The 13076-nt window shown below is 32.6% G+C and overlaps 1 protein-coding gene across 1 annotated transcript; it reads left to right on the top strand.

Annotated features, from left to right (window-relative positions):
• Positions 1–2860: 2860 nt before the first annotated feature.
• Positions 2861–3761, top strand: LOC127802266 (uncharacterized). The gene is made up of 3 exons (XM_052337979.1): positions 2861–2975; positions 3090–3314; positions 3427–3761. The coding sequence occupies exons 1-3, from the start codon at positions 2861–2863 to the stop codon at positions 3759–3761; spliced, it is 675 nt and encodes a 224-aa protein (XP_052193939.1).
• Positions 3762–13076: the final 9315 nt, after the last annotated feature.

Raw genomic sequence — 13076 nt, 5'->3', positions numbered from 1 at the left:
TTTCTAGCTACATGAGCATGACGAACACACAAACACACCCACAGAGACACATGGTGGTAAATGTTAGTCTTTTAACTTTGTGTTTTGTTATAAATTGATAACTATATTTTAATTTTTATTATTATAGTTTTTGATATACGAAAGTATTAAAATAGTGTCATTTTAGTGTTTTTAAAATATTTCCTACCACAAACTGAGAAATATCAAAAAAATGTTTTCGAACTATTTTTATAATTTTAGAAACATTTCAGATCTGTTTTATAATACTAAAAAAATATTAAAAATGCTTTTTTGAAAGCAATTCATTCTCTGTTGCTCCAATGGTTACATTTGAGATAAAAGTAATTTATATTTAACTTTTTACATATTAAAGTACAAGGGTCAAATTGACTCGAAAATACTGATCCAAGGGTGTAGTTGAAATAATGAAAAATTTAACTTGTCACACGAAAAAAAAGGGATCAAAATACAGGAGAGTAAATTAACTCTCAAATGAAGGTATATGAGTGTAATAAAATAATGAAGAATTTGAGTTATTACACAAAAAAGGATCAAAATATATGGATTAAATCGATTCAAAAGTAAAAATACATGAGTGTAATCGAAATAACGAAAAATTTGAATAATTATATAAAAAAAAGTATAATACAAATAAAAATATAAATTTGAGCATTTATTCAATGTACACTTAAACTGATACTATCGAGATGTATGAATTTTAACCAACACAAAGGCAAGACAAAAGCAAGAAAAAAGATTCGACTTCGATTATGGTAACCATTACCATATGTGAATGGCTAATTTTTCTACAACGACTTGGATGTCTTGCTTTGCATGCAGACATGTTCAAAATGAACAATTTAGATTGCGTTCTCTTTACTTTTCAATTTTTAGTTTTGAGTTTTGAATTTATTTTCAGTTTTCTGTTTTGATAGTCTGTTTTTAGAAAATTGAAAACACGTTCTCTTTGTCATTTTAAAAATCTATTTTTCAAAACAGAAAATTAAAAAACGCATTCTCTTTGAAATTTTGAAAATAATTTTTTAATGATATTTTATTTAATAAATTTGATTATTCAGTAAATTAAAAATATTTAATATTTATACATTATTAAAAAAATATCTACATTTTAAAGTTAATGAATTTTGTAATATTTTTTTTCATTATAATAATAAAATATGAATAAATAAATAAATGTGTTTTGACTTTTAAGTTTGTTTTGAATGAAAACACTCAAAATAACTTTTTATTGTTTTGAGTTTTCTTTATAATTTTTTTTTTGTTTTCAAAAATGCATTTTTAAAAACAGTAAAGAGAACGCGTTTTCATTATTTTAGAAAATTAAAAACTAAAAATGACTTGAAAACAACAAAGAGAACGCAACTTTAGGGTTCGTTTTATTGACTTTCCGCTTTTATGGTAAAGACGAAAACAAAAAATTGAAAATGAAATTACAGTCAGTTTTTTAAGTTATTTTTTTTTATGTAAATAAGAATAAATAAAACAAGAATAATGCCAAAATAGCTACAAACTAATGCCAAGACATACCTTGAACCACCAACGCAAACCAGGGGCTAAGACACAACAACCAATTCCCTTTGGGCTAAGAAAAAATAAAATAAAATAAATAAGAAAAGAAAAGAATTGAAAATATATATAACAACAAATAGAAAAATGAAAACAACATCCAGAAACAAAGGCTGAAACCAATCATGAGACACCAAGATTACAATAACCAGCCTTTAGAAGCAAACAAGCGATCGCTCGATAAGGAGAAACAATATGGTCTCTCGAAAGTCACTAGACAAGACAAAGAGTATAACTCTAAAGAGATGACTTGAAATAGATAGTCATCAAATGGGCCCATATTGTCTATTGAATTTGGCAAGCCAATTAAGGAGCGGATCCCTTTTGATCACAAAAGCACCTGTTGTTATGCTGCCTCCAGATGGAACACACCAAAACATGCAGTGCCAACCTATTCGCCACCTTTCAGGGGCTCTTGCTACTCCATCTCGCAGTTGCTCACCGCACTCTAGTATTCCATTAACGCCAAGGCCAGTTCAATTTATTCGATTTGCGAAAGAAAGACAACACCTCACGAGAATAGGGGCACTTAAAAAATAGGTGGCTATATCTTTATACATTCACGCTGCAAAGAAAACATTTATTCGAAAAGGACAAAAATAGATTAATACGATCAAGAGTAGATAAATGCTCCCGAATCGCTAACTAGAGAATGAATGAATGGGTAGGAATACCCATAGATGACCAAACTAACCGATACCAACAAACCCGAGGACGCTGACCTGAAGGTCCTGGAAAGTGGCTTTAATCGAAAAAACCCCGCTTGAGGCTGGAAACCAATAAGGCTCATCACAACGCTCAAGATCGACGAGGGAGACTAGGAAGGTGATTCCAAACAAGGTCTGAAGACGGAGAGAAAGAAGTCTTCAGCCAGATTTAGGAACCATCCTCAATAAAATCAATTACAAGAAAAATCAATTTTAGTAATGGAAAAATTTGTCACTAAAAACATAAAATCTGTCACTAAATTTTTAGTGACGAGGTAATAAACCGTCGCAAAAAAAGGCGTCGCAGAATTTTAGTGATGGGGTGAGATGATCCAATCACAGATCTGTGACGGGAAAGCCATCCCGTCACAGATCTGTGGTAGGGTATAATACCCCGTGATAGATCATATTTCCAGAATCTTCTTGGTCAAAGTATGCGTTTAGCTCCTTAACACCCCGATGAAGTTGCCCCCTTAATTGAAAGACGCCTGTCTCAGAATCAGTGGGGGGGGGGGGGGCTTATTACTGACATTTTTTCTTAGGAAATTAAGAGAACCCTTTTTAGTATGGGTGATGATAAAGCCCTTGGGCCAGATGGTTTTATTGTTAAATTTTTTCGAAAGGCCTGGGAAATTGTGGGTTTTGATGTGGTGGATGCAATCCGTGATTTCTTCTCTACGGGTCGCTTATTGAGGCAAATTAATGCAATAGTCATCTGTCTCATCTCGAAAGTCCCTAACCCTAAGTTGCCATCGCAGTTTTGACCTATCTCTTGTTGTAACGTCTTGTACAAAGTCATTACTAAGATCCTGGCCAATAGGATTAAGCTAGTGCTTGCGGGTTTGGTGGATAAAGCTCAAGCAACTTTTGTGCTTGGGAGGACTATTACTGATAATGTCCTTCTATCCCAAGAGTTAGTTTTTCAATACCATCTCCATAAGGGTCCTCTTCGCTGTGCGATGAAGGTGGATTTAGCTAAAGCGTATGATGTAGTGGAATGGGATTTCCTCCTAGCTAATGGTTTTTAATTTAATGAATTTCCCTCCGCAATTTTGTTCTTGGATTCGTGAGTGTGTTACGACTCCCTGCTATTCAGTTAAGATTAATGGGCAAGTTAATGGGTATTTTCCAGGAGGTCAAGGTTTAAGGCAAAGGGACCCCCTTTCCCCTTACCTATTTGTTCTTGTGATGCAAGTCTTACATGGTATTGTGTGCCAAAGTACGACAAATTCAAACTTACAGTTTCATTGGAAATACGAGCAGTTTCGGCTTGTAATGCTTATGTTTGTAGACGATCTGCTTCTATTCTCTCATGGAGACCCTGATTCTGTGAGGTTATTGAAGTCTTGCTTGGAGAGGTTTTCTGCTATGTCTGGTCTTAAAGCTAACTTTTCGAAGAGTGATTGCTTTATTTCATGTACAGATGAAGCTTTGAGAGAAGATTTGTTTAATGCCTCGGGGTTCTGAAAAGTCAACTTGCCTATGAGATATTTGGGGGTGCCTTTGCTGTCATCAAAGCTTACTTATGCTAGTTGTCAGCCCATCATCGATAAGGTGAAAATTAGGATTTGTTCCTGGCGCAGTAAGTTACTTTCCTTTGGGGGCGTCTGCAATTGGTGCATTCTATTTTATCTTCCATTTATGTATATTGGCTATCTGTGTTTATTTTTTCGAAGCGAGTGATCAAAGAGATAGAGAAATTAATCAGAAACTTTTTATGGAGTGGTGATGAAGCTGATTCTAATAAAGTTAAGGTGGCGTGGAGAGAGATTTGCTACCCTAAAGAGCAGGGAGGCTTGGGTATAAAGCCTCTTTATATTTGGAATCAAGCTCTTGTGGCCAAGTTAATTTGGCATATGCTCTTAAAGGACAAAGAGTCCTTTTAGGTTAAATGAGTCTATTCATATCGGATTAAAGGGGAGTGTTTCTGGCTGCTTAAAATACCCTATGCCTACCCATGGTACTGGAGGAAGTTACTCTCTCTAAGGGGTGTTATGAGATCCCGGTTTGGTTAGAGGATCGGAGATGGTCATAGTACCTTTCTTTGGCATGATCAGTGGCACCCGTTAGGTGTTCTAATTGATCGTTTCTCTCGTCAATTTCCTCAACAATTAGGTATTGCTAGTCTAGCTAAGGTAGCAAATTTTATTAAAGATGGCTCTTGGATCTGGCCGGAGACCTCATTTCCCTAGACTCTAACTTGATCCATAGCCAGACAAGCCTTGTTGGATTTCAAACTCGAATGGGGAGTTTTCTGTCAAGGCAGAATTCTAGGATCTTCAAGTTCAACGCCCTAGGGTTTTGTGGTATAGGCTTGTCTAGTCTCTTAAAGGTATACCAGCCCATAAGTTTATTCTTTAGTTGCCAATTCGGGAACGTTTATCTACTCTTGATCGTATTAACCTATTTTTATCTTTTCCAAATAGATGTTTTCTTTACATGGCTGATGTGGAAAGTCATTATCATCTCTTTTATGAGTGTCCATTTTCTCGAGTGGTGTTGGCTTTCTTAGATCTAAGAAATTCAGTTTGCCTTAACGTCGATGGGATGTGGGTGTGCTTTGGGCAGTTGCTAGATGGAGTGGAAAGAGCCCCTGGCAGGTGGCTAATGGATTGGTATTTCATGCTTTGGTGTATTATATTTGGAAGGAGCGTAACAATAGATGTTTTCGGGATCTGGAGAGATTTGCTTCTCAGTTCGCACTTCAGATCCAGTGTGCTGTTTGGACCTGATTGTCAACGGTTCATTTTAGGTCATCTTTGCAGAGTTATGCCCTTCGTCATATTTAGAAGCTTCCAAGAGTTTAGCTTATTCTCCCATCAGGAGTGGCTGTTTGCTGTGATCATGTATTTTCATGCTTGGTGCCTTTGTTTTTTGAGCTCTTGTTCCCTTGTGGTCTCACTTTTATGGGATTATGCTCTATTTTATTATGCGTTTGTAAATGATTTTAGAGTAGTTGCTCTTTCTTGTTTGGGGTGCTCTCGACAGTTGTCTTGTGATTTTTGTATATATTTCTTTATTTCTTTATTCTGTTGGTTTGCTCCAGAGGGTGATTGGTGCTATGTTTCCCTTGGTATTTTTGTGGTCCTGGATATGTCTTGGCCTTGGTTGTAATTGCTTCAGCGTTGTTTTGTTTTAATATTATTCTTACTTAAAAAAAAAATACAATACCCCGTCACAAATCTGTGACGGGCACTCTATCTTGTCGCAGATCTGTGACGGACAATCTGTGTTGGGTTGTCCCGTCGCAAATATTTTTAAATAAATAAAATATTAAAAATAATATAAAAAATATTAAAATTGATGTTAATATTTTAAATCAATAATATATTTTTATGAAATTAAATTATGTTTTTAATTTTTAAATTTATAAAATTAAAATTCATATTAAAATGTTTTTAAAATTTAAAATTTATTAAAATTAAAATTAAAATTTTCTTTTATAATAATAAAAAAATTATAAATAGAATTAAAAAAATTAAAATAACAAGAAAGTTTTTTTAAAAAAATTAAATAAAATATTAAAAAATAACATTAGAAAGAAAATATTAATATTATCAATGATTACATTAAAAATAAAACAAAATTAACATTAAAAAGAAAATTAATATTAATAAGTAATGAAAATTTCATTTGAAAAATCTCAAATAAAAATTTAATATTATCAATGTTTATAACATTCAATTACAATCAATCGTCATTATTATTATCATTTACATCTTTTTCAGCATCACCCCGTTTTGATCGGCTACCGAGTTAGATCCATTCAGAACAGTCGATGGTCCAACATCTGCAATAGATTATTTTGTCAATCGTTATATTATTGTATTCATTTTTGTCAGCCACGCCATCATTTGTTCTTGCCACTATCGTAATTGCTGATTCTCAGCCCGGGATTCAAGTAACTCATCGTTTAATTTGGTGATTCTGAGTCTCATTTGTTCAAACTCTTGTGATATATTTGAAGATGATTGGCTGGAACGATTGGCGTATATAGCTGAATATAACAGATTAGCTTGGGAGCCCAGCCCGTATATTCGACTCTTTTTATTCCGTCTATTAACAGCTTGAGATAAGAGGTCATGTTCATTAACTGTAGGCAACGAGGACTCTTCGATACTTACGGATGATGAAGATGTTTTTGCACTTAATCTGTCATATTTTTCCTATAAAATTAAAACATTCGTATAAATTAAGAAACTATTTTAAAATAAAAATTTAATTTAATTTATAAAATAAACTTACAACGACGCCCCTATATCTGTCATCTTTCCTTGTATCGGTTCTCATGAAGAATTCAAACTCATTGGGCTTGCGATTCAATTCAGTTGCTTACATAAGAAATTAATAAATAATATAGTAAATTTGATGAAACTAAACTTATTATATAATTTAAGTAAATTAGAAAAATATAACTTAGCATAAGTAATTACCAAACTTATTTGAGTCAACGAAAATGGAATGGACCTACTGACTGCACTCTCACCCTGCAATTAAAACACAAAACAAAACACAATAAAAATTTTATATTTTTTTCTTTATTTAGGTGAGAGGTTTATACTCATCAGTGTACGAGTGCAGTTATAGTCCAAATTTAAATTTATACTTTCTGGATGAGTTCAGGTCGTCAACTGAGAGATTTATTTATGGCAAAAGAAAAAGAATGTCACACACACGCACACGTATTTGGATGGATTGATAACAAGATTTTTTATGATTTTTTTTAGATAACAAATACTAGAAAATAAAGCAAGGAAGAAGTTGAAATAAATACTGAACATGAGAATATGAAATTGGATAGTACTCAAGTTAAGACAATTTCAGTGCCAACCCGTTGATTCTCAAATTTTAGCATAAAAGATTAGCAACATTAATTTAATTTCAGATATGAGGGTTTGTTATTAAATGCAATTAGAGATAATGATAGTTATAGTTTAAGCAATCCCCATACATGATATGCGGGATTCTAATTTAAGCAACTACCATAAATTCAATTATAATTAATACACAAAACAACTAAATTAATCATCCGGATTTGGATATGATAGCGTTTCCAGTTCTAGTAACTCTCATGCGTCACATGAAAGCTCTAAGTTAGGCTTACACTCCAATCCAAACCTAGTGATTTCTCAATAATCAAAACACACTCATACTGAAGTTTAAATTAATGTTACTCATTTAAAGCGCAGCTTTCTTTGGGAATCATTGGCGTTTGATACTGTCCTTGCCTTAACCCAAGATTAAATTTAGCTACTCATCTCCATTTGAAAATTAATTGACAAGAATTTAAATGACATAATTTAAATAACAGAATTTAAATGACAGGAATTAAAATAGTAGAAACTAACCGGCCATATAGGCGGTGAACAATTAAATGACTTGAATTAAAATTACAAAAATTTAAAAGCATAAACTAACCGGCCATTTAGGCGGTGAATAATAAAGTAACCATAAATGACATAAGAATTTAAAAGAAGAAAGAAATGAAATAAGATCACAAGAGGAAATACTAAAGAAAATGAGAGAGAACAAAAGCAATTCTCAAAGAGAGAATTCTAAGAAAACAACTAAACTTTAATTCAAAAATTATAATCACACTTACAAATGCAATCAAGTGAGCTATTTATAGGCCACAAGATGCAATACAAACCATACAATTTGAATTATTCAACTAGACATAATTATATCTAATGGGCACTCACACACTTAAAATTAAATGGATTTTAGCTAAAATACATACCTAATAAAGCACTTATAAAGTTAAATAGATTTTAGCTATAATACACACCTAATATTAAATGGATTTTAGCTAAAAAATACACCTAATAAAACACTCACATAAAAAAAATAAAAATAGATTTCAATAAATTGGTTTTTAATCTTCATTAGGATTAAAAATAATCCTTGGGCTTTCTCCAAATGATATCTTTCATGGGTTGCTCAAGTTGGGCCTTAATTCTTCATGGGTTTGAATTCTTTTTGAGCTTGAATTCTTTATGGGCTTGAGTTTTTCATGGGCTTGAATTCTTTTTGAGCTTAAATTTTTCATGGGCTTTAAGTCTTCATGGGTTTGAATTCTTCATGCCTACAAAAAAATAATTTAATGTTATTAATAAATTATATATTATATATATTACATGCATGCATATAATGATGTATATGTATTATATATTATTTTATATATTATTATTATTATTATTATTTTTAAATTTTACTTTAGAACTTCATTTCATTCATCTTTCAATTTAAACTTGCATATAACCATAAAATATATATTAATATCTAATTTAAGCCATTTTTAAGATCAAAAGAAAGGTGTAATTATAACATAATTTTTACAAAATTAACCACTAATCACCTACCAGTGTCGAGTGACCCACCGGTCTCGGAAGCACGATTTTTTTTTTTTTTTATTTTGTGGCAATTTTCTTATTGCTTTCTCTTGCCTACTTTGCATCAAGTGCTTTACGCACGTTGGGATCCATCCACATTGCCTGGTTTTGCTCGCTTTTAATTCGATGCATATGTCTCCTAAAACTTCGTCTACCCGACTTATTCCATGTGAGCCATATGCGATCATTCTCCTTGGGTTGCCAGAAATACATCTTCTACATTAAGTTAAGAATCATATATATATATATATATATATTTTAAAAATTTAAATACAAACTTGTACTAATAAAGAATTATAATTTGACTTACACTAAATTCTTCAAGCCACATCCTCTATATTATTTTTGGCACCTCATTCCAATGAGTCCACGGTTCAGTGTATCGTGCCTTCCAAATCTTTGCTAATTTGTCCAGTGGGCCACTCTCAGGGATAAAACTGTCCCATACAAAAGATATATATATATATATTAATTTGAATGTATAACAATTGTAAGTGATAAATTCAAAATAATAAATACGATACTCACTGATTATACTGTTCATCGCAAGATAAGCGTTTTTTACCATCTTCTCGGCTGGTGCCAAACAGTTCAGTTGGAATGGGCTCAGAGTGTTGTACAGAAAAAGAAGATGAATAGAATCCTTGCAGGGTCAGCATAAATGTGTATGGGGAAGGTCTGTTTGGCATATGAAAAGTTCCCTCAACATATTGGCTACTTGGTGGTACAACATCTAGTGGGTAGGAAGCGGGTGGAACACCGTAATAACCCCATGGCATCGTGGTTCTAGGATATGGAAATTGATGAGGCATGGGAGCAAAAGGTTGTGGGGGTGATGACTGGAGATTGAATTGTGTGGAAGGGACAACAGGTGTGGAGTCGGGGGAAGAATATTGTGAACCAGAATTGGCATCTAGTGAAGGTGTGGTCCTATAAAATGTTCTATTTCTACCTTTTCCCCTATTCAAAGGTGTTGAATGTTCCGACATTTATTTTGATAATTATATATATATATATGAAAAAAAATATATAAACATCAAGGTCATCATACTAAAAGTACACGTACACAAGTTATTGATATCATACTTTAAAAATACAAAGGTTATTAATTAGCATGCACAAAAAAAAAAAAAAAACTATCAGTCATCTTCTTCTATATGTTTATCGATGTCTTCCTGCTTCCTGGTCACTATCTCTATCATCAGATAATATATCTTCCTCATCTTCTTCTGAAACAGATTCTTCCTTCACAACATCTTCTTCTTCCTCAACGATATTGGAGACATTAACTTCATTTACTGGCCTATTATCGTCTTGTAAAATGCCTTTGAGGTTAGTATTTACGTCAATTACAGGCAGTTGCAATATTTCATTCTCTTGAAAAGGTTCTTTCATGTTAGTTTCAGGAGCATTTATTGTACCTTGTGCATTAGTTTTAATTACAACAATCCAACCATTTTTATCACGACAATAGTCAGGGTAAGGCGTGTAATATACTTGTTCAGCTTGTTGAGCAAATATGAATGGATCATATTTCATGTATCTTCTTGATGATCAAATGTCTACAATTCCATATTTATTATGAATTTTAGTTTCTCGTGGACTTAGATTATACCATTCACATTTGAACATAATCACTCTTTTTATTGGTAACTCTGCATATTTTAACTCAATTATGTTTATAAGTTTTCTATAATAATTCATATGTGTGGAGCTCCACCTCCTAACGCAGACACGCAAACACCATAGTTTTTTATCGACCTACTCTGACTTCATTCAACAATATGAAGTTTGTATCAATTGAAAAAATACATTGATCAATGTTTCACATTGGGAGTTGGCTCCCGCCCTATGCTTTGAATTAGTGGATTTGCAATAACTTTGCCACTCAAATTCACCTAACCAAATATTTGCATCACTTTATGTATACATAATTAATATTAAATTAAGAAATACCATAAATTTTGCAAGCTTACATGATTATGGAACCAAACACAAAAATGCTCCTCAATTTGTTTGTCTAATTCTTCATCACTAATTACTGATGATAATTCACGTAACATGTTTGTGTACATGTTGAAACATTAAAGTTTTATATATCAATATAATATGAAAAAATTATTAATATGAACTCATAAATATATTAATATAATTAAGAATGGGTTTTTACTCAATACAAGATTCGACCTCTGACATATTTAACAAGACATACAACTTTGTTGTTCTGAACTCATTCACATGCAATCATCTTGGTTTCATTAGACCAGTCACACGACTTGCATAATTGAAGATAAAAATTTGTGGATGTGAAGATTTTCCCCCGTCATCATTTTGAGGGGCTCTCATCCTCCTTGATTGAATATTTGATTCAAAATAATATGAATCAAATATGGCCATCTTCTCAATTAAATATGCCTCATAGATAAATCCTTCTATGCGAGCTTTATTTCGAACTTTCTTTGTTAAAGTGTTGAGGAACCTAAGTCATTTTAAAGTTTTCTTAATTTATGAAAAAAACATAATAAACTATATGACAAAATCAATAAATTATATGAATTAAAATTATTATTACCGTTTAAATGGATACATCCATCTGTATTGGATTTGCCCCTCGACTTTTGCTTCGTAAACTAAGTGTACTGGGAGATGTTCCATTGGGTTAAACCATTCAGATAGAAATACACGCTCTATTTTACATAAAATGGTTTGGATGTTCTGTTCCATAACTTTCAAATGTTCAGTTCTTAACGTTGTTGAGCATATTTCTTTGAAAAACTGGTATAACTCAATTATTGGACTCTAAATTCGACCTGATAATCCTAAAAATTCCGTTGGAAGTAACCGCTTTATAAGAACATGACAATCATGACTTTTCAAGTCAAATAACTTTTCGTTCTTCATATCAACACATATGCCTAATCTAGATGTATATCCATTAGGGAGTTTAAGTTCTTTTATCCATTTCAAAACACTTAACTTTTGTTCCCTCATGAAAGTATATTGGTCTTTGGGTTTCCAATATTTACCCCCACCACGTTCTACTAAGTCTAACTCATTTCGCCTGCAATATTCCTTCATGTCCATTCTAACTTTGCTATTATCTTTAGTTTTACCTTTCAAGTCCATGATTGTATTGAAAAGATTGTCAAAAATATTTTTCTCGTTGTGCATGGCATCCAAATTGTGTCGGATAAGATTATCTTTCCAATATAGTAAGTCCCCAAAAATACTTCTTTTTGTCCAATTGTGTTACACACCATATCCGATTATAACACAATATTGTTGTTGTAAGATAGAGGGACATTACATACTCTACCAAATACGTTTTCTCCACTTAAGCGATGAGGTGAATAAGAATTATCAACTTTACTTTTTTTAAAATGCAGTTGTATTCCTCCGAAAAGGGTGATCCATTGGCAAGAATTGTCAGTGACAGTAAAAAAATGATATCTTTCCATCGTACCTGAGATTAAAAGCTTTCGTGTTTTCCATACAATATAGGCATGCTAATCTACCTAATGTCATCCAACCAGATAACATTCCATATGCAGGAAAGTCACTGACGGTCCACAACAGAGTTGTTTTCATCATAAAATTTTGCTTTGTTGATATGTTATAAGTCAACACTCATTCGTGTCAAAGCAATTTCAGTTCATCAATTAAAGGTTGTAAAAATATGTCACAATAGTCCTACTTTTTGGATTTGATAGACCTAAAATAAGAATCGTTAGAAACATAAACTTTCTTTTCAAACATAATTCAGGAGACAAGTTATATGGGGTCACAATGACTGGCCAACAAGAGTACGAGCGACCCGATTGACCATATGGAGTGAACCCATCTGCACACAAACCAAGTCTCACATTTCTGAAATTGACAGAGAAGTCAGGATGTGTCTGATCAAAATATTTCCTTACTTCGCCGTTAGACGAGTGAGATAATACCCCAAACTCTATTTGATTTTCATAATGCCATCTCATGTTCAAAGCAGTAATCGTTGAAGCATACATTCTTTGCAATTTTGGTATGAGGGGAAAATACCACATTCTCTTAAAAGGAATTTCTTTAAATTTTCCCGTGTCACTTCTTACCGGTTTAAAATGATGATGACTGCAAAACTTACAACTCATCTCAAATTGATCATCCTTATAATACAACATACAATTATTTGGACAACAATCGATCTTCTGACAACCAAGTCCAAGCTTAGAAACCAACTTCTTAGTATGATAAAAGTCATCGAGCACACGATCACCAGTTGGCATTGTATGTTATATAAACTGCATGATTTCATTATAACAGCTTTCGGGCATGTTGTAATCAGATTTAATGCTTAACATCCTAACTGTAGTAGAAAGTTCACTCTCTACGTCACAACCCGATTATAATG

The sequence above is a fragment of the Diospyros lotus genome, chromosome 5 (assembly GCF_014633365.1).
Source record: "Diospyros lotus cultivar Yz01 chromosome 5, ASM1463336v1, whole genome shotgun sequence".
Classification (NCBI taxonomy): domain Eukaryota; kingdom Viridiplantae; phylum Streptophyta; class Magnoliopsida; order Ericales; family Ebenaceae; genus Diospyros; species Diospyros lotus.
The sequence above is the reverse complement of the archived record's forward strand: the minus strand, read 5'-3'. Positions and strand labels throughout refer to the sequence as shown.

Bases quoted from the DNA above. Each gene is read 5' to 3' on its own strand.
- LOC127802266 (XM_052337979.1), top strand. From the start codon at position 2,861: ATGGGTGATGATAAAGCCCTTGGGCCAGATGGTTTTATTGTTAAATTT. The intron at 2,976-3,089 runs GTCGCTTATTGA...TCTTGTACAAAG, and splicing joins CCGTGATTTCTTCTCTACGG to TCATTACTAAGATCCTGGCC. The intron at 3,315-3,426 runs GTTTTTAATTTA...GGTATTTTCCAG, and splicing joins GGATTTCCTCCTAGCTAATG to GAGGTCAAGGTTTAAGGCAA.